This window comes from Pseudophryne corroboree, chromosome 1 (genome assembly GCF_028390025.1).
Source record: "Pseudophryne corroboree isolate aPseCor3 chromosome 1, aPseCor3.hap2, whole genome shotgun sequence".
NCBI lineage: Eukaryota > Metazoa > Chordata > Amphibia > Anura > Myobatrachidae > Pseudophryne > Pseudophryne corroboree.
In genome coordinates this window covers 233,316,634-233,338,708 of record NC_086444.1, presented here as the reverse complement: position 1 = coordinate 233,338,708, position 22,075 = coordinate 233,316,634, and the positions used below count along the sequence as shown (strand labels likewise).

The window sequence follows — 22,075 nt, the reverse complement described above, 5'->3', positions numbered from 1 at the left end:
GTCAATGATTCCTAGCCATTCTCATGAATATTGGTTCAGTTCACAAAATGGCTGCTTTCACTATGTGCAGGTGATGGTGCATGTTAAGGGGGACCTGTCATCTACACACAGTGGGACAAACCACAAAAAGTAGGGAAGGCCATGGATAAGTTATGGCTCCACCATCGTTAGTCGATGATTATAAACCATCAGTAGATGGTTGAGCCATCGATGGCTGTGTGCTGCGTATATACAGACCTACAACAATGGGCCGCCGATATTCAAAATTAGGCCTCCAGTGCAGATTGTGCGGCATCAATAGTCTCCTGTCGATGGCAAAAACAGTTGCCATCAGCCATAGACCATCAATGGCAATTCCAAACAAAAAAATCAGTGATGCAGGACAATGTCTACTTTGGTTATGCTGTGTGCCATGATTAGCGCACACTACCGGTTTGTGGAGGTGTCTCTGAAAAGCAACTAGTAGGGGCATACCTAGGTAAGTGCTAGGCAGACTGTTTAGGTGCACTGATACAAAAAGTAAGGGGTTTGATGCGACACATCCAGTCTGTCACTGTGATGTCACTGATCTTAGAAAATTGATAAAAGAAGATTGTCAGATAGCTCAGCCCGCTAAATATGTGTCTCTACTTTGTGGGTCCTGGGTCAATTTTAAGCACAGTAGCAGATTATAAAAATGCATTTGGTGTTAGCGTTCTTACTTAACACTGGAAGCATACACTGTAACATAAGAGATAGAAACAAATACATCTTAGGTGTGACCAAATTATTTGCAGTATCACCAGGGTGAGCCAAGTATTGGAAACCTTTTCAGTGTTACATCAGCAGAGGTGAGGCTCTGTCAGGCTTGCCTGCAGCCTTCCTGAACCATTCAGATTCACAACAGCAAATCTGCCAGCATTTTACTACAATTTCCATTCATACTTTACTGTCGATATCCGGCAGGTGCATCTCGGCGTCTACAGCGCCACAATCCCACTCACCATGGCTTTTACTTATTTTGCGTAAGAGTATTACAGTGTAATACAGTTAGGCCCAGATTTATCCAGCCTTGGCGAGTGATTAATTGCACTGTGATAAAGTACCAACCAATCAGCTACTAACTGCATACCTCCCAACTTTCAAAGATTAGCAAGCGGGACCTCATGCGCGTCGGAGCTGCGGCCGCTGCCGGAAAGGGGGAGCGGCTACATAAAATGGGTGTGGCTTCACATAGAGGCATGGCCTCGTGACAATGCCGCGATCACGTGCCACGGCTCCCGTTATCATTACTATGGGGACATGGCCAGCGCTCAGTGAGCTGCTGGCATGCCCCCAGTACCTGTCTCCGTGAATAGACGCTGTGTACGCATGCGCACAGCATCTATTCACCATGCTCTGCAGCGAGTGCAGGAGCCTCCCAACTGCCCCCCCCCCCCCCGCGCGCACGGGACACTGCTGCCCCCCAAAAAAACTTGACTGTCCTGTGAAAAGCAGGGCAGTTGGGAGGTATGTAACTGCCATGTTACAGGCTGTATTTTAAAAATGGCAGGTGCTGATTGGTTGGTACTTTATCACCGTGCAATTTATCACTCTCCAGTGCCATCATTTTACAGAGGCTGTGGGGCTGTTCCCAAAACTATAGGGACTGGCAGTACAGGAACTGCTGGGAAGCAAGAGGCCATATAAGCGAACCTAATCTAAGTAAATGAGAGACATCTGTCAGTGCCACAGGGCAAATGTCTGTGAACACTGGGGAAAGTGCCCGGGCACAGAATAATGTGGGTTATGTACCACTGCAGTGTGGTGTTGATGATGATGATCCATCTGGGTGTGGTTGCAGCATTTGCAATGGAGAGAGAAGAGAAGAAAGGGGAGGGCTTGCTCTGTGGTTACTGGCGCTGACGAGAAAGTCAGACCCGCGCCAGACTCCGCCCGCCAGGCGTCCCCTCCCCACACATCATCCTCCCGCAGCCGTCCTGCCTGCTGCGTGTGTCAGACACAGATCACCATCAGCTATCTCACACGCCCGGCGGCCGGCTCCATCCCCAGACCTGCACCATGGTTACAGCGTTGAAAGACGGCTTCGAGAAGTTCCTGCACCAGCAGAACGTGTTCACCGACCTGCTGGAGAAGATAGAGGCCAAGACCGGGGTGAACCGACGCTACATAGCGCTGGGTGAGACATGCATGCCCAGCCCTGCTCTCTGGCAGCAGCTGCGGGAGATCAGCTGACCCATGTGTTCCTCATAGCAGCCAGCATCTGTGTTGTTGTGTCTCAGGCATGGCTGCCAGCCTCCGGGCCACACCTGGCATGGGACGGTGCCCCCTCTGTATTACCTCCTTATGGGCAGCATCGGTAGAGTAAGAACTTACCAGTTACCATGTGACCCTGCACCTAGTGTACCTGGTGCTGCTCTCCACCTGGCTACATTGTACTGAGTAAACTGTAACAAAGAAACACCTGCTGTTATTCCAGCATGTAGCGCCTGACATATGGTACTTACTGTATCTCTCCCCCCCCCTCCATCAGCTGTTGAGGCTCCCTCTGGCTCCCAGCCAGTTGCCCCATGGGTTTTGCTGGTTCTTTATAGGACTCTTCTGTATTGTGGCCAGTCTGCAGCTAGCTGTATTCCTGGGTGATATCAGAAGTTGCTTGTACAACCCAGACATGGAGGTGTCCACAGCAAATGTATTTATAGTGCAAATCATTCCTAATTTGTAACTCTTACACGTGAGTCAATGATATGGTCTCCATCTGTTAGTAACAAATACGTTAGATGTTTGGCAGGTGATGACATAACAAGGAATGGTAATATAACCGTTATGGGTCGATATGAAATTTTTAAATGTTTCTGTTGTCGTTTTGTGCCTAACATGACCTGGAACCCTAATTAGTGCACCGCGTCCCCTTGTATGGCTGCCGCTGCGCTCTGCACAGGTTACTATTTCTAATTGTAGTCCACGTGGATGGTAAAGTATGAAAAAAGTCATGTAGACCTTTCATGTGTTGGCCTATACCACGCCAACCTTTTTCCCATGTCGACCTATTATCAGGATACATATGATAACCTACACTACTAAACTACTTATACAGTAACAAACCAAACTAATCTTTAAACTTCAGTATGGTTAACCTTTTATTTGAAATGGCTTTTTCTGATGTCTTACATTCATAATTGCCCCACATTATTATGTGTATTTTAATATCCCACAAATTATACATTTGTGAAATACTATCTATGTATTTCCAAAGATTGGTAAATATGGGCATTGATGATAGATTGCATCAGGGGACATTGGGCCAGTATTCTATTAGTTAATGTAATTTTTTGGTTTACTACAAATAGAGAGAAAAAAACCCCAAATCTACAATTGTTGCAGTGTTTATTCGGCTTCTGCTGAAGATGGGTTGTGGGGGTAAAAATTAGCCGCCCTAACGGGATGGCATGTGGTAAACCTTTCCTGATACAAAGGAATATATTACATGGACATTTCTAAAACACTAAAGGGGGTATTTATCAAAGCGTGGAGAGAAATTAAGCACTAACCAGTCAGCTCCTATATGTCATTTTTCAAATAGTGTGTACATGAGAGCTGATTGGTTAGTGCTTTATATCTCTCCACTTTCTCCGTGCTTTGATAAATCCCCCCCCCCCCCTCCCCCCCTAAAACATTGGCTGGATCCCATGTATACATGTTTTAGGCAGTTGCAGGCTGTTAGTAGCCCAACGAGCATAAAATATCCTCCAGAAGGAAAGGATGTGGTTAATATCCTGGCAGTCAAAATACCGACGCCGGGATCCCGACCACTGAGAATACCAACAGCTGCGCCAGGGCTATATTCCCACTCGTGGGTGTCCACGACACCCATAGATTGGGAATAGAGCCTGTGGCGAGTGCTGCGAGCACGCAAGGGGCTTTCTAGCGCTTGCCCCATTGCAGGCATTGTGGCAACTGGAAACCTGGCCGCCGGGATTCCATACCAACCCATAAGAATCACTTCTGTGCTGAGACACGGATAAGGTACTTTTCCTGTCGGAATCTCGGAATGCTCTTTTATAGAGTCCACATCTAAGCTGGGTACACACTGGAGCAATGTAGTTTTGGTGCGACTTATCGCTTACATCGCGCAGTGTGTACCTGGGATTTTGTGCTCCCGCGGTCACATGTGACAGACGTTTGGTCTGATGTGCTGTACATCAAACCAAGCGTCCGTTGCTAGTGTCCTGTGTTATGTTAATGAAAGACTGAACATGGTCGTTCCGGCCTCCATTTAAATCGCCCCAGTGTGTACAGGCATTTCTGGCTCATGGGGTTCGTTCCTATATCGGAAATAAGCCCTGTCGCTCCAGTAGTACCAGCCTTAGGGCCTTACTTCAGCCTTCCAGTTCTGTTTACCCTAACTTTAAATGCAGAACTTTTCTAGTTTTAATTTAGTATGCTGATCTATGTATTCATATGATCTTAGAAAAGTCTACTATGCAAATCCGTTACTGATGTTAGCAAGACACGTGATCTTGTTTGCAGGCAACTGTGAGTGTGATAATCCTCACTACACAGTCATGAGATTGCTGAGAATATAGTTACAGCTCCTCTTATTTGCTAGTAATTATGTGACTGCATTAATCACTTCCAAAATTGATCTATTTCTTTCATTTTTATTAGGTTGTACAGTACATTGATATTCTCACACATCTATGCATATTAGGCAGTGTGCAATAATGTGTAATGAAGATGGCCATATGCTAATATACCCCAACATTAGATATATTGGTTTTCATAGTGTGAGATGTTACTGCACTCCTAATACGAAATAGCTAATTATTACACTATAATGCTCAAGTAATCTTTGGATAATAGATAATGCATTATGACGTACAAACCTCACAATTGCATTAAAATGCTCCAATATGACCTCAAAATATAATGCAACAAAAAAGCCAGACGACTAAGGCAGAAAATGGAAGTAGCCCGACTGTCCAGACCTATCTCCAGCACTGATTTGATGCTATAAGACTATGCAGCAGGATAGCTTTTGTTGAGTGTAGAAAAATTGTTTCAGTAGAGCAAGCAGCTAGGTGCATACACACTTAAAAATTCTGAGCTCAAAGTAGCTCACTTCTGGCGTTTTGAGCTCAAAATCTGCTAGTGTGTATTCCCGGGCGATGAGTGCTGATGCGCACTTCCGCATCATCGCTTGCCGCTGCTGTCCGTCGACCTGTTTTACCGACCGAGTGAACCACTTTCCACAAACTCCTACTGTGGAAAGTGGTTCACCCCCATGAACATCACTGGGACGGGTGTATGCACTGTGCGATTTTCCGATCAGCGATGTACACGTCATCGCTCTGCGTGTATGCACCTTTAGGCTGTGTACACACTAGCAAGATACTTCTTCCCAAAATTCAGGCGCTGGTAAGTAGATATGTCAAATATATGTTAATGAAATACCAATAGCTGCATTTTGTTTTATAGAAGGTTTTATATAGTCTGATCAAATGGTGGATCTGTGGGTGTGTATTCCCGATATGTCTGTGGACGATGTCGTTTACACATATCAGATCAGCCCTGCAGCACAGCCAATGACGATATATTGATGTAGTTGCATGTGTGTATGGACAACCCGCTAACTGCTCGTGCACTGGCTGCAGGAACATCAACACTTATATCACTGCTGGGTGGGCAAATTTAAATGCCGCCCAGCTGTGATGTACCATATGGCTTGACATATCAAGCAGCTGATTGGTAACTGTGTATGGCTTACCTAAACAGCTGCTTGGTCAGAGTGACAACCAGCCGGCTGCTATATCTTTCTCGTATATACCCAGCCTAAGCAGTTTAGATTCATTGCAGAGTGGTCAAATCTGAAAGCAGTTTATCCACATGTTTGAAGACCAAATTGCATGGTTTTGGCCATCAAATCACTGAACGATTTGACCAGACTTCATCTGTGTTTACTAGAAAAGAACAAATTCCCCCAGCGCACCACAATAGACCAGCGAAAGAGGCCTCCATTCTACATAGTAATAGTAAAGCAGATATTGCAAACATATGGTAAGCCATGAGCCATGGCAAGGCGTCTCTGCTCTGGTGGTCCTACACTACATGATAGTAGCACCTATTTTGGGTCATACAGTTATGTATTTCAAGTATAGATTAACCCCTCCCTTACATATACCTGTGATGGACCATTACATTGATTTGAGCAACTACCTTCTGTACATCTGTCCTTCCTTCTGCTTCCAGTTTGTCGGCCATCCCTGCAGACCTGTCTTTTCTTTGTTAGATTAAATTGAAATCCTCTGTTCTGAACTTTCGATCTGTTATAACTTTGCCGACGCACCATTCAGTAGTTGTGTATTTTGATAAAAAGTAGCCACATTGGCTAACCAAACCTGCATGTGTGAGGCTGTCTTAGCAGTGATCGTAAAATAAATACAGATAAAATTCTTGCGCAAATTTATGTGATGCTGCTATGAGAAAAAAAGTGATCCTTCACCAATCCCAAGCGAACAAACAAATAAAATGGATTCTCTCAATATAGCGCACACACATACATGATAAAGATGGAGCAAATGTTCAGACCGGGTATACTTGACTCTTCAAGCAGTCCTTATCCTTCCACTCCATATGATAACAATGGTTACAGTTGGAACCATCCACAGAGGATTAAGTATATCTCAAATAAAAAAGAGAAAACATAGTGCAATATTGCAAAAAACTAAAGTATATTTATTGACAACGTACACTAAGACGTCTCAAATTTACAGCTCCATAGGTTTTCCAAATTTTTAACACTCCTTTATATTTACAACCGTGAAAATCAAACTCCCGTGCGAAGATCGTGTAGAACAGCTAGTCTTTAGATAATGAAATGAGAACGCCCCTGTCTTTATAGGCGTACCTATCTTTTACATGTGCTAGGCAATGTAATGACAAATGCATCTGTCTTTGCCACACAGTACTGTTCCTGGCTGTTGGTTCTGGGGATGGGTGTAGTACGGGTGACCGGTGGTCTCCTGACCGCCGGTCACCTTACCGACGCCGGGATCCCGGCAGCATACCGACGCCGGGATCCCGGCGGGGAGGGGCGAGTGCAGCAAGCCCCTTGCGGGCTCGCTGCGCTCGCCACGCTGCGGGCTCGGTGGCGACCTGCGGTCGCCACGGGTTCTATTCCCACTCTATGGGTGTCGTGGACACCCACGAGTGGAAATAGTCCCTGTTGGTCGGCATGCCGACCATCGGGATAGTGAGCCGTCGGGCTCACGGAGGAGGTCATGTGACTGTCGGTCAGCCGACAGGCGGTCACATGACTACCACCCCTGGGGATTGTGCAGAGAGAAACAATAAAGTTTTTCTCTAACGTCCTAGTGGATGCTGGGAACTCCGTAAGGACCATGGGGAATAGCGGGCTCCGAAGGAGGCTGGGCACTCTAGAAAGATTTAGGACTACCTGGTGTGCACTGGCTCCTCCCACTATGACCCTCCTCCAAGCCTCAGTTAGATTTCGTGCCCGGCCGAGGTTGGATGCACACTAGGGGCTCTCCTGAGCTCTTAGAAAGAAAATAAGAATTTACTTACCGATAATTCTATTTCTCGTAGTCCGTAGTGGATGCTGGGGACTCCGTAAGGACCATGGGGAATAGCGGCTCCGCAGGAGACTGGGCACAAAAGTAAAGCTTTAGGACTACCTGGTGTGCACTGGCTCCTCCCCCTATGACCCTCCTCCAAGCCTCAGTTAGGATACTGTGCCCGGACGAGCGTACACAATAAGGAAGGATTTTGAATCCCGGGTAAGACTCATATCAGCCACACCAATCACACCGTATAACTTGTGATCTAAACCCAGTTAACAGCATGATAACAGAGGAGCCTCTAGAAAAGATGGCTCACTACAGCAATAACCCGATTTTTGGTAACAATAACTATGTACCAGTATTGCAGACAATCCGCACTTGGGATGGGCACCCAGCATCCACTACGGACTACGAGAAATAGAATTATCGGTAAGTAAATTCTTATTTTCTCTGACGTCCTAGTGGATGCTGGGGACTCCGTAAGGACCATGGGGAATATACCAAAGCTCCCAAACGGGCGGGAGAGTGCGGATGACTCTGCAGCACCAAATGAGAGAACTCCAGGTCCTCCTCAGCCAGGGTATCAAATTTGTAGAATTTTACAAACGTATTTGCTCCTGACCAAGTAGCTGCTCGGCAAAGTTGTAAAGCCGAGACCCCTCGGGCAGCCGCCCAAGATGAGCCCACCTTCCTTGTGGAGTGGGCATTTACAGATTTTTGGCTGTGGCAGGCCTGCCACAGAATGTGCAAGCTGAATTGTACTACAAATCCAACGAGCAATAGTCTGCTTAGAAGCAGGAGCACCCAGCTTGTTGGGTGCATACAGGATAAACAGCGAGTCAGATTTTCTGACTCCAGCCGTCCTGGAAACCTATATTTTCAGGGCCCTGACAACGTCTAGCAACTTGGAGTCCTCCAAGTCCCTAGTAGCCGCAGGCACCACAATAGGTTGGTTCAGGTGAAACGCTGAAAACCACCTTAGGGAGAAACTGAGGACGAGTCCTCAATTCCGCCCTGTCCGAATGGAAAATCAGATAAGGGCTTTTACAGTATAAAGCCGCCAATTCTGACACGCGCCTGGCCCAGGCCAGGGCCAACAGCATGACCACTTTCCATGTGAGATATTTTAACTCCACAGATTTAAGTGGTTCAAACCAATGTGACTTTTGGAACCCAAAAACTACATTGAGATCCCAAGGTGCCACTGGAGGCACAAAAGGAGGCTGTATATACAGTACCCCTTTTACAAATGTCTGAACTTCAGGGACTGAAGCTAGTTCTTTTTGGAAGAAAATTGACAGGGCCGAAATTTGAACCTTAATGGACCCCAATTTCAGGCCCATAGACACTCCTGTTTGCAGGAAATGTAGGAATCGACCCAGTTGAAATTCCTCCGTCGGGCCTTACTGGCCTCGCACCACGCAACATATTTTCGCCAAATGCGGTGATAATGTTTTGCGGTTACATCCTTCCTGGCTTTGATCAGGATAGGGATGACTTCATCCGGAATGCCTTTCTCCTTCAGGATCCGGCGTTCAACCGCCATGCCGTCAAACGCAGCCGCGGTAAGTCTTGGAACAGACAGGGTCCTTGCTGGAGCAGGTCCCTTCTTAGAGGTAGAGGCCACGGATCCTCCGTGAGCATCTCTTGAAGTTCCGGTTACCAAGTCCTTCTTGGCCAATCCGGAGCCACGAATATAGTGCTTACTCCTCTCCATCTTATAATTCTCAGTACCTTGGGTATGAGAGGCAGAGGATGGAACACATACACTGACCGGTACACCCACGGTGTTACCAGAGCGTCTACCGCTATTGCCTGAGGGTCCCTTGACCTGGCGCAATACCTGTCGAGTTTTTCCCAACGGTTTATAATCATGGGTGAAGTCCCCACTCTCCCGGGTGGAGGTCGTGTCTGCTGAGGAAGTCTGCTTCCCAGTTGTCCACTCCCGGAATGAATACTGCTGACAGTGCTATCACATGATTTTCCGCCCAGCGAAGAATCCTTGCAGCTTCTGCCTTTGCCCTCCTGCTTCTTGTGCCACCCTGTCTGTTTACGTGGGTGACTGCCGTGATGTTGTCCGAATGGATCAACACCGGGTGACCTTGAAGCAGAGGTCTTGCTGAGCTTAGAGCATTGTAAATGGCCCTTAGCTTCAGGATATTTATGTGAAGTGATGTCTACAGGCTTGACCATAAGCCCTGGAAATTCCTTCCCTGTGTGACTGCTTCCCAGCCTCGCAGGCTGGCATCCGTGGTCACCAGGACCCAGTCCTGAATACCGAATCTGCGGCCCTCTAGAAGATGAGCACTCTGCAACCACCACAGGCGAGACACCCTTGTCCTTGGTGACAGGGTTATCCGCTGATGCATCTGAAGATGCGACCCGGACCATTTGTCCAGCAGGTCCCACTGGAAAGTGCATTGATGTACTGAGACTTGGCTCGGTTATAGGAGGTTCCCGACTATCTCTGATAACTCCCTGACTTTCTCCTCCGGGAGAAACACCTTTTTCTGGACTGTGTCCAGGATCATCCCTAGGAACAGAAGACGAGTCGTTGGAATCAGCTGCGATTTTGGAATATTTAGAATCCAATCGTGCTGCCGCAACACTACCTGAGATAGTGCTACACCGACCTCCAACTGTTCCCTGGATCTTACCCTTATCAGGGGATCTTCCAAGTAAGGGATAACTAAAATTCCCTTCCTTCGAAGGAGTATCATCATTTTGGCCATTACCTTGGTAAAGACCCGGGGTGCCGTGGACCATCCAAACGGCAGTGTCTGAAACTGATAGTGACAGTTCTGTACCACAAACCTGAGGTACCCTTGGTGAGAAGGGTAAATTGGGACATGAAGGTAAGCATCGTTGATGTCCCGACATCATGTAGTCCCCTTCTTCCAGGTTCGCAATCACTGCTCTGAGTGACTCCATCTTGAATTTGAACCTCCGTATGTAAGTGTTCAAAGATTTTAGATTTAGAATCGGTCTCACCGAGCCGTCCGGCTTCGGTACCACAACAGTGTGGAATAATACCCCGTTCCCTGTTGCAGGAGGGGTACCTTGATTATCACCTGCTGGGAATACAGCTTGTGAATGGCTTCCAAAACTGCCTCCCTGTCAGAGGGAGACGTCGGTAAAGCCGACTTTAGGAAACGGCGAGGGGGAGACGTCTCGAATTCCAATTTGTACCCCTGAGATATCACCTGAAGGATCCAGGGGTCTACTTGCGAGTGAGCCCACTGCGCGCTGAAATTCATTGAGACGGGCCCCCACCGTGCCTGAGTCTGCTTGTAAAGCCCCAGCGTCATGCTGAGGGCTTGGCAGAGGCGGGAGAGGGCTTCTGTTCCTGGGAACTGGCTGATTTCTGCAGCCTTTTTCCTCTCCCTCTGTCACGGGGCAGAAATGAGGAACCTTTTGCCCGCTTGTCCTTATGGGAACGAAAGGACTGCGCCTGATAATACGGCGTCTTCTTATGTTGAGAGGCGACCTGGGGTACAAACGTGGATTTCCCAGCTGTTGCCGTGGCCACCAGGTCTGAAAGACCGACCCCAAATAACTCCTCCCCTTTATAAGGCAATACTTCCAAATGCCGTTTGGAATCCGCATCACCTGACCACTGTCGTGTCCATAACCCTCTTCTGGCAGAAATGGACAACGCACTTACACTTGATGCCAGTCGGCAAATATTCCGCTGTGCATCACGCATATATAGAAATGCATCTTTTAAATGCTCTATAGGCAATAATATACTGTCCCTATCTAGGGTATCAATATTTTCAGTCAGGGAATCCGACCACGCCAACCCAGCACTGCACATCCAGGCTGAGGCGATTGCTGGTCGCAGTATTTATACCAGTATGTGTGTAAATACATTTTAGGATACCCTCCTGCTTTCTATCAGCAGGATCCTTAAGGGCGGCCATCTCATGAGAGGGTAGAGCCCTTGTTCTTACAAGCGTGTGAGCGCTTTATCCACCCTAGGGGGTGTTTCCCAACGCACCCTAACCTCTGCGGGAAAGGATATAATGCCAATAACATTTTAGAAATTATCAGTTATCGGGAGAAACCCACGCATCATCACACACCTCATTTAATTTCTCAGATTCAGGAAAACTACAGGTAGTTTTTCCTCACCGAACATAATACCCCTTTTTGGTGGTACTCGTATTATCAGAAATGTGTAAAACATTTTTTATTGCCTCAATCATGTAACGTGTGGCCCTACTGGAAGTCACATTTGTCTCTTCACCGTCGACACTGGAGTCAGTATCCGTGTCGGCGTCTGTATCTGCCATCTGAGGTAACGGGCGCTTTAGAGCCCCTGACGGCCTATGAGACGTCTGGACAGGCACAAGCTGAGTAGCCGGCTGTCTCATGTCAACCACTGTCTTTTATACAGAGCTGACACTGTCACGTAATTTCCAACAGTTCATTCACTCAGGTGTCGACCCCCTAGGGGGTGACATCACTATTACAGGCAATTTGCTCCGTCTCCACATCATTTTCCTCCTCATACATGTCGACACAAACGTACCGACACACAGCACACACACACGGAATGCTCTGATAGAGGACAGGACCCCACTAGCCCTTTGGGGAGACAGAGGGAGAGTTTGCCAGCACACACCAGAGCGCTATATATATACACAGGGATAACCTTATATAAGTGTTTTTCCCCTTATAGCTGCTGTATTTTTAATACTGCGCCTAATTAGTGCCCCCCTCTCTTTTTTTTTAACCCTTTCTGTAGTGTAGTGACTGCAGGGGAGAGCCAGGGAGCTTCCCTCCAACGGAGCTGTGAGGGAAAATGGCGCCAGTGTGCTGAGGAGATAGGCTCCGCCCCCTTCTCGGCGGCCTTATCTCCCGTTTTTCTGTGTATTCTGGCAGGGGTTAAAATTCATCCATATAGCCCTGGGGGCTATATGTGATGTATTTTCGCCAGCCAAGGTGTTTTTATTGCTGCTCAGGGCGCCCCCCCCCTAGCGCCCTGCACCCTCAGTGACCGAAGTGTGAAGTGTGCTGAGGAGCAATGGCGCACAGCTGCAGTGCTGTGCGCTACCTTGGTGAAGACAGGATGTCTTCTGCCGCCGATTTTCCGGACCTCTTCTGGCTCTGTAAGGGGGCCGGCGGCGCGGCTCTGGGACCGGACTCCATGGCTGGGCCTGTGTTCGATCCCTCTGGAGCTAATGGTGTCCAGTAGCCTAAGAAGCCCAATCCACTCTGCACGCAGGTGAGTTCGCTTCTTCTCCCCTTAGTCCCTCGATGCAGTGAGCCTGTTGCCAGCAGGTCTCACTGAAAATAAAAAACCTAAAACTAAACTTTTCACTAAACAGCTCAGGAGAGCCACCTAGTGTGCACCCTTCTCGTTCGGGCACAAAAATCTGAGGCTTGGAGGAGGGTCATAGGGGGAGGAGCCAGTGCACACCAGGTAGTCCTAAAGCTTTACTTTTGTGCCTAGTCTCCTGCGGAGCCGCTATTCCCCATGGTCCTTACGGAGTCCCCAGCATCCACTAGGACGTCAGAGAAAGTATAATTTTAGGTTTTTTATTTTCAGTGAGACCTGCTGGCAATAGGCTCACTGCAGCGAGGGACTAAGGGGAGAAGAAGCGAACTCGCCTGCTTGCAGCCGGATTGGGCTTCTTAGGCTACTGGACACCATTAGCTCCAGAGGGATCGACCGCAGGCCCAGTCCTTGGTGTTCGGTCCCGGAGCCGCGCCGCCGTCCCCCTTACAGAGCCAGAAGCAAGAAGAGGTCCGGAAAATCGGTGGCAGAAGACATCAGTCTTCACCAAGGTAGCGCACAGCACTGCAGCTGTGCGCCATTGCTCCTCATGCACACTTCACACTCCGGTCACTGAGGGTGCAGGGCGCTTGGGGGGGGGGGGGGCGCCCTGAGCTGCAATAAAAACACCTTGGCTGGCAAAAATACCACAATATATAGCCCTAGAGCCTATATATGTGGTAAATTCCCCTGCCAGAATCCAGAAAAAAGCGGGAGAATAGGCCGCGGAAAAGGGGCGGAGCTATCTCCCTCAGACACACTGGCGCCATTTCTCCTTCACAGATCCGCTGGAAGGAAGCTCCCTGGCTCTCCCCTGCAGTCTACACTTCAGAACAGGGTAAAAACAGAGAGGGGGGGCACTAAATTTGGGCGCAATACATATATAATATATAAAGCAGCTATAGGGGACATAACTTAGTTAGTCCCTGCATTATGTAACGCTCTGGTGTGTGCTGGCATACTCTCACTCTGTCCCCCCAAAGGGCTTTTGTGGGTCCTGTCCTCATTCGGAGCATTCCTTGTGTGTGTGCGGTGTGTCGGTACGGCTGTGTCGACATGTTTGATGAGGATAATGATGTGGAGGCGGAGCAGATGCCTTTAGAAGGGATGTCACCCCCTGCGGGGCAGACACCTGAGTGGATGGGCTTATGGAAAGTAATGAGTGCACGTATAGACTCCTTATATAAGAAAATCGACGACATGCCAAATGTGGGACAGCCGACTTCTCAGCTCGTGCCTGCCCAGGCGTCGCATGGGTCGTCAGGGGCTCTGAAACGCCCGCTACCTCAAGCAGACCCAGATGTCGACACGGATACTGACACCAGTGTCGACGACGATGAGTCAAACCTGATGCCCACTAAGGCCATTCACTGTATGATTGAGGCAATGAAAGAGGTGTTAAACATTTCTGATATAACTACTGGTACCACTAAAAAGGGTATTATGTTTGGAGAGAAAAAACTACCCGTAGTTTTTCCCCCATCAGATGAATTAAATGAAGTGTGTGAAGAAGCGTGGGCTTTCCCTGATAAAAAATTGGTAATTCCTAAGAAGGTACTAATGGCGTTCCCTTTCCCGCCAGAGGATAGGTCACGTTGGGAAACACCCCCTAGAGTGGATAAAGCGCTCACACGTTTGTCTAAAAAGGTGGCACTACTGTCTCCGGATACGGCCGCCCTCAAGGAACCTGCTGATAGAAAGCAGGAGGCGATCCTGAAGTCTGTATATACACACACAGGCATTATACTTAGGCCAGCTATTGCGTCAGCTTGGATGTGCAGTGCTGCCGCTGCGTGGTCAGATAAACTGTCAGAAAATATTGACACACTAGACAGAGACACGATCCTGTTAACCATAGACCATATAAAAGACTCAGTCTTATATATGAGAGATGCACAAAGGGAAATCTGCCGATTGGCATCTAAAGTAAGTGCATTGTCCATTTCTGCTAGGAGAGGCTTATGGACTCGCCAGTGGACAGGAGATGCAGATTCAAAAAAGCACATGGAAGTGTTACCATATAAGGGTGAGGAATTATTTGGGGATGGTCTCTCGGACCTAGTTTCCACAGCAACGTTTGGGAAGTCAGCATTTTTACCCCATGTCCCCTCACAGCCTAAGAAGGCGCCGTTTTATCAGGTTCAGTCCTTTCGGACCCAGAAAAACAGGCGTGGAAAAGGCGGGTCCTTTCTGTCCAGAGGCAGAGGTAGGGGAAAAAGACTGCAACAAACAGCAGGTTCCCAGGAGCAAAAGTCCTCCCCCGCTTCTTCTTCCAAGTCCGCCGCATGACGGTGGGGCTCCACAGGCGGAGCCAGGTACGGTGGGGGGCCGCCTCAAGAATTTCAGCGATCAGTGGGCTCGCTCACAGGTGGATCCCTGGATCCTTCAAATAGTATCTCAGGGGTACAAACTGAAATTCGAGGCGTCTCCACCCCACCGGTTCCTAAAATCTGCCTTGCCGATTGCTCCCTCAGACAGGGAGGCGGTGCTAGCGGCAATTCACAAGCTGTATTCCCAGCAGGTGATAATCAAGGTACCCCTACTTCAACAAGGCCGGGGTTACTATTCCACACTATTTGTGGTACCGAAACCGGACGGTTCGGTGAGACCCATTTTAAATTTGAAATCCTTGAACACATACATAAAAAAATTCAAGTTCAAGATGGAATCGCTCAGGGCGGTTATTGCGAGCCTGGACGAGGGGGATTACATGGTATCCCTGGACATCAAGGATGCTTACTTGCATGTCCCCATTTACCATCCTCACCAGGAGTACCTCAGATTTGTGGTACAGGATTGCCATTACCAATTCCAGACGCTGCCGTTTGGACTGTCCACGGCACCGAGGGTATTTACCAAGGTGATGGCGGAAATGATGATACTCCTTCGAAAAAAGGGAGTTTTAATTATCCCGTACTTGGACGATCTCCTAATAAAAGCGAGGTCCAAGGAACAGTTGTTGGTGGGAGTAGCACTATCTCAGTAGGTGCTGCACCAGCACGGCTGGATTCTGAATATCCCAAAGTCACAGCTGGTTCCGACGCCACGACTACTGTTCCTGGGTATGATTCTGGATACAGTCCAGAAAAGTGTTTCTCCCGGAGGAGAAAGCCAGGGAGTTGTCATCTCTAGTCAGAGACCTCCTGAAACCAAAACAGGTATCAGTGCATCGCTGCACGCGGGTCCTGGGAAAGATGGTGGCTTCTTACGAAGCAATTCCCTTCGGCAGGTTCCATGCCAGAATCTTTCAGTTGGACCAGTGGTCCGGATCGCATCTTCAGATGCATCGCTTGATAACCCTGTCTCCAAGAACCAGGGTGTCGCTACTGTGGTGGCTGCAGAGTGCCCATCTTCTAGAGGGCCGCAGGTTCGGCATACAGGACTGGGTCCTGGTGACCACGGATGCCAGCCTTCGAGGCTGGGGGGCAGTCACACAGGGAAGAAACTTCCAAGGACTATGGTCGAGTCAGGAGACTTCCCTTCACATAAATATTCTGGAACTAAGGGCCATCTACAATGCCCTAAGTCAAGCAAAATCCCTGCTCCTACACCAGCCGGTGCTGATCCAGTCGGACAACATCACGGCAGTCGCCCATGTAAATCGACAGGGCGGCACAAGAAGCAGGATGGCGATGGCGGAAGCCACAAGAATTCTCCGATGGGCGGAGAATCATGTACTAGCACTGTCAGCAGTGTTCATTCCGGGAGTGGACAACTGGGAAGCAGACTTCCTCAGCAGACACGACCTCCACCCGGGAGAGTGGGGACTTCATCCAGAAGTCTTCCAGATGCTCGTAAACCGTTGGGAAAAACCACAGGTGGACATGATGGCGTCCTGCCTCAACAAAAAGTTAAAAAGATATTGCGCCAGGTCAAGGGACCCTCAGGCGATAGCTGTGGACGCTCTAGTGACACCGTGGGTGTACCAGTCGGTTTATGTGTTCCCTCCTCTGCCTCTCATACCAAAGGTATTGAGAATAATAAGAAAGCGAGGAGTAAACACCATTCTCATGGTTCCGGTTTGGCCAAGACGAGCGTGGTACCCGGAACTTCAAGAGATGCTCTCAGAGGACCCGTGGCCTCTACCGCTCAGACAGGACCTGCTACAACAGGGGCCCTGTCTGTTCCAAGACTTACCGCGGCTGCGTTTGACTGCATGGCGGTTGAACACCGGATCCTAAAGGAAAAGGGTATTCCGGAAGAAGTCATTCCTACGCTTATTAAGGCCAGGAAAGATGTTACGGCAAAGCATTATCACCGCATATGGCGGAAATATGTTGCATGGTGCGAGGCCAAAAAGGCCCCAACAGAGGAATTTCAACTAGGTCGATTTCTGCATTTCCTGCAAGCAGGAGTGAATATGGGCCTAAAACTAGGCTCCATTAAAGTACAGATCTCGGCTCTGTCGATTTTCTTTCAAAAAGAACTAGCTTCAGTACCTGAAGTTCAGACATTTGTGAAAGGAGTGCTGCATATTCAGCCCCCATTTGTGCCTCCTGTGGCACCTTGGGATCTCAACGTGATGTTGAGTTTCTTAAAATCACATTGGTTTGAGCCACTAAAAACCGTGGATCTGAAATATCTCACGTGGAAAGTGGTCATGTTATTGGCCTTGGCTTCAGCCAGGCGAGTGTCAGAATTGGCGGCTTTATCATGTAAAAGCCCTTATCTGATTTTCCATATGGATAGGGCAGAATTGAGGACTCGTCCCCAGTTTCTCCCTAAGGTGGTGTCAGCGTTTCACCTGAACCAGCCTATTGTGGTGCCTGCGGCTTCTAAGGATTTGGAGGACTCCAAGTTGCTAGACGTTGTCAGGGCCCTGAAAATATGTTTCCAGGACGGCTGGAGTCAGAAAATCTGACTCGCTGTTTATCCTGTATGCACCCAACAAGCTGGGTGCTCCTGCTTCTAAGCAGTCTATTGCTCGCTGGATTTGTAGTACAATTCAGCTTGCACATTCTGTGGCAGGCATGCCACAACCAAAATCTGTAAATGCCCATTCCACAAGGAAGGTGGGCTCATCTTGGGCGGCTGCCCGAGGCGTCTCGGCTTTACAACTTTGCCGAGCAGCTACTTGGTCAGGGGCAAACACATTTGCAAAATTCTACAAATTTGATACCCTGGCTGAGGAGGACCTGGAGTTCTCTCATTCGGTGCTACAGAGTCATCCGCACTCTCCCGCCCGTTTGGGAGCTTTGGTATAATCCCCATGGTCCTTACGGAGTTCCCAGCATCCACTAGGACGTTAGAGAAAATAAGAATTTACTCACCGGTAATTCTATTTCTCGTAGTCCGTAGTGGATGCTGGGTGCCCATCCCAAGTGCGGATTGTCTGCAATACTTGTACATAGTTATTGTTAACTAAAGGGTTATTGTTGAGCCATCTGAGAGGCTCAGTTGTTTTTCATACTGTCAAACTGGATATAGTATCACGAGTTGTACGGTGTGATTGGTGTGGCTGGTAAGAGTCTTACCCGGGATTCTAAATCCTTCCTTATTATGTCTGCTCGTCCGGGCACGGTGTCCTAACTGAGGCTTGGAGGAGGGTCATAGTGGGAGGAGCCAGTGCACACCAGGTAGTCCTAAATCTTTCTAGCGTGCCCAGCCTCCTTCGGAGCCCGCTATTCCCCATGGTCCTTACGGAGTTCCCAGCATCCACTACGGACTACGAGAAATAGAATTACCGGTGAGTAAATTCTTATTTTTTTCTTTTTTCAATAAGAGGCAGGAGCCGATGGGTAAAAAATAACCAGCGCATGTGCACTGAAGAGTAAGGACAGCCGATAGTGGGAGAGCGATGATTACCAGACAGGTGATTTAACACTCTCCCACAACGACAGTAGTTAGATTAATACATGCAGCCGTTATCTGGACCCGCTTGACTGAGATCCAGAGATCAAATAACAACCAGAGTCTGTTGCTTAACACATCTACCCCACTGTTTTTTTTTTTTTTTTTGAAGACCAGCCATCTGTCTACTGACAACTGTGGGGCATCTATGTGCCTAGAGGAATTTAAAACGACTTTAATATTTGCTCTGCTAACAGGAGGTAGAAGATAAGTGTTTAATAACAACTTGCAAATTGTTTTATATTCAGTTTGGGTATATGAATATTTCATGAAACAACTACGCATTCCTAATTAAACTTAAAAAAAAAAAAAAAAAAAAATGGACTAAATTATAGTCTAAAAGTCTATGATTTTCTAACCAGTGATCAGTATGGGCGAGGTAAATTTACTTTATACCCTCCTAACATGAGCATTTTAATTTTTGGATTATATGGAATGTGCTGTATAAGAGGGATGTAGTTACTATCATGGCGGTCAGAATACAGACGACTGGATCCTGACCGCCCAGAATGCTGACAGCTGCGCCAAAGCTATTCCCACTCGTGGGTGTCCACGACACCCATAGAGTGGGAATAGAACCTGTGGCGAGCGCAGCAAGCCCACAGCTTGGCGAGCCTGCAAGGGGCTTTCTAGCACTTGCCCTGCTGGCAGCCAGGATCTGTATTCTGACCGCCGGGATCCCGACCGCCGGCATTCCAAACCCAGCTCGTGTAAGGGATGGCAATAAAATAATGCTTCTGCTCTGATGGGTTTGCTAAATCTGTTCAATTTGTGTATGTCACATGCTTTATTATGGGTGGTCTTCAGTTTGCCGGCTGTTGGGGTCCCGGCGCACAGTATACCGGTACTGGAATCCCGACACCCGGAATACCGACACTTTCTCCCTCTTCGGGGTCCACGACCTCCCTGGAGGGAGAATAGATAGCGTAGCGCGCAACCGTGCCCACAAGGGGCTCATTTGCGCTCGCCCAGCTGTCGGTATGCCGGTGGTCGGGATACCGGCGCCGGTAAGCTGGCCACCAGGAGCCCGGCCCCCGGCATACCCTACTACACCCCTTTATTATAATTGTTTTATGTACCCAAAGTAGACGCATCTTTTTATAGTTTATTAGCTACATAGATTTTGGTTGTTTTATTTCCTCTCTCCTGGAGTAAAAAAGCTGTGCTTGGCGTAATGGAGAGAAACGTGTGGTTATCACACAACAGCTGAAGCTGTGAGTGAGGAAGTGCGTGTCATTTGCATTTGTAGGAGGGGAGAGAGGGAGGTAGACTTGGCAGCAGAAAAGTAGACGCACACTGTCGGAAGCAGAAGCCAGGCAGTCGGGAAAATGATTGGGTTCCTTGCAGCAGGTAAGCAGCAGGACAGGGACATTTTTTCAAACTTTTCAGTTGGCATGTAAATCCCCAAAAACTCCCAGAATGCTATTAATAACCTTAGGATTACCCATCTGCAGTATGGAAAGTGTTAAAACTATTGCTCATTCCCAGTATATTTTTTTTCTTTCTTTTTTACTGGAGACGCCTCTGCTTCAGATGCCGTATGGTGGTAGCTTCATTTGTACACAATGCAAGGCGAAATGTCATTAGCTTTGTTAAATTCATGTTTCATAATTGCTTGATTGCAAGGGATGCTTATGTAGCTGTAAGAATAGGTTGGTAACCCCATGTCAAAAGATTTCTCCACCCAGTAGTAGTTTCAGTGATAGAATTTTTTTGTTCAGAAAGTACTTCAAGTACCATATAAATACAGATGTGTGGAGAAATCGTGCAAATCTCAGTCTACACAAATGTTTATTGTGTTTTTGTAATATATAATTTTTTTTTTATTTTTTTTTGCAGCAATCGTTGGCATTTTAGCAGTTTACTTAGTGATCGGGTATGGGGCGTCTCTACTCTGCAACTTGATTGGATTTGCCTACCCGGCATATGTCTCGTAAGTATTCATTACTAACTATGTTGTTGTGGTTGTTGTTTTTTTTTTTTTTTTTTTTTTTTTTTTTTATACCTTGTGGTTTCCAAAATGTTGTTTATTCACCTGTCTGATTGTATTCTTATGCTCGTTTAAAAAAAAAAAAAAAAAAAAGTCAGAAATGGGGAAATGTAAATGCCATCTCCCCCAGAAAAGTGACTGTCAAATTACTACTTCAAATTGACATGTATTCATCTGGTTTGGTGAATGGATATAGGGTTTCTGTTTTCTATTTACCAACTGAACTCTATTGGGGGAATTCAAATGTTTGAAAAGTCGGTTGGGTGTCTGTTTTTCCTGTCTATTAGACTTTTCAAACATTTGAATTCCCCCCCATCTGTCTGTCTATATATTGTATAAGAGCTGTATACCGCATAGCAAATAGAGCTGACACATTGTCTAGGTAGACACATCATATAATGTTTATGTTTACAAAATTCCAAGTGGTGCACAAGAGGTCAGATACTTTGTAAATAGATGGAACATATGGTTCATGTGTTGTGCAGTTGGGGGTGGTCATACGAATATTTGGCCAAGTGTATGTTGTAGTGGCTGAATTGTAAATGTACAGACTATATCTGTCACATCTTTACTCTCCCTCACCAGAATTGCTTTTCTTGCAATTGAAGGGTAACTAAACAGAGTTCTAACTTGTGCGTACAGATGTGTCCACCCACATCTAGTCTCCCTGCACGTTAAACAGCCCTTCTAGTTATGCCAAGCAACTTTAGGTGCGACTTTTCCTTTAAGATGTGTCTTTTTCTCAAAACTATGTGAATAAGACGCACAAGCAGCTTATGCTGATTAAAAGGATAAGCGACATGCCTATATTCTGTGTGCATTCGTGGCTGTAACTGCACATGAAATGCTATGTGTACAGTGTTTTCCTTGTAAACACTGTAACGTACAACTTCGTATGCAGATACAGCTGCAGATGCACACAGAATATAGGCATGCTGCACGTCATTCTGATGAGCAGAGTCTGCTTGTGCGTACTGTACACATAGCAATGCAGATAAGTCACATTTTCTGTAAAAAAGATGCCCAACGGTATTGTACGGGACCTGTCGGCTCATTCATGCCAGACTCTGCTGTTACATGGTATAAACATTATACAGGCACTTTCCACGGTAGTAAATGTGTCGTCATAGGTTGGCAGTGACATTACGGGGTCTATTCATGAAGCAGTGAAAAGTGTGGAGAAGTGAGCCAGTGGAGATGTTGCCCATGGCAACCAATCAGCATTGAAGTAACATTTATAATTTGCATACTATACAATTGTACGGCGTAGCTGATTGGTTGCCATGGGTATCTTCTCCACAGGCTCACTTCTCCACTCTTTTCACTGCTTCATGAATAGACCCCTACATCTTGTTTGAGCTAGCCAGGTGCAACCCCAATCTCTTTACGTCCCTG

The 22,075-nt window shown here is 47.4% G+C and overlaps 1 protein-coding gene across 3 annotated transcripts in view; it reads left to right on the top strand.

The window, feature by feature from the left end:
• The first annotated feature begins 1,933 nt into the window (after window positions 1-1,933).
• The window catches only part of REEP5 (receptor accessory protein 5), a 138,663-nt gene continuing 118,521 nt past the window's right edge, over window positions 1,934-22,075 (top strand). The window contains exons 1-2 of one of the 3 annotated variants that reach the window (XM_063964132.1): window positions 1,934-2,158; window positions 20,530-20,623. In XM_063964132.1, coding sequence (XP_063820202.1) covers window positions 2,041-2,158; window positions 20,530-20,623 — 212 coding nt within the window. In that variant the 5' untranslated portion in view covers window positions 1,934-2,040. Of the gene's footprint in view, window positions 2,159-19,962; window positions 20,041-20,529; window positions 20,624-22,075 lie in introns of those variants that run through there. The other 2 variants (XM_063964133.1, XM_063964134.1) reach the window with 2 other exon arrangements.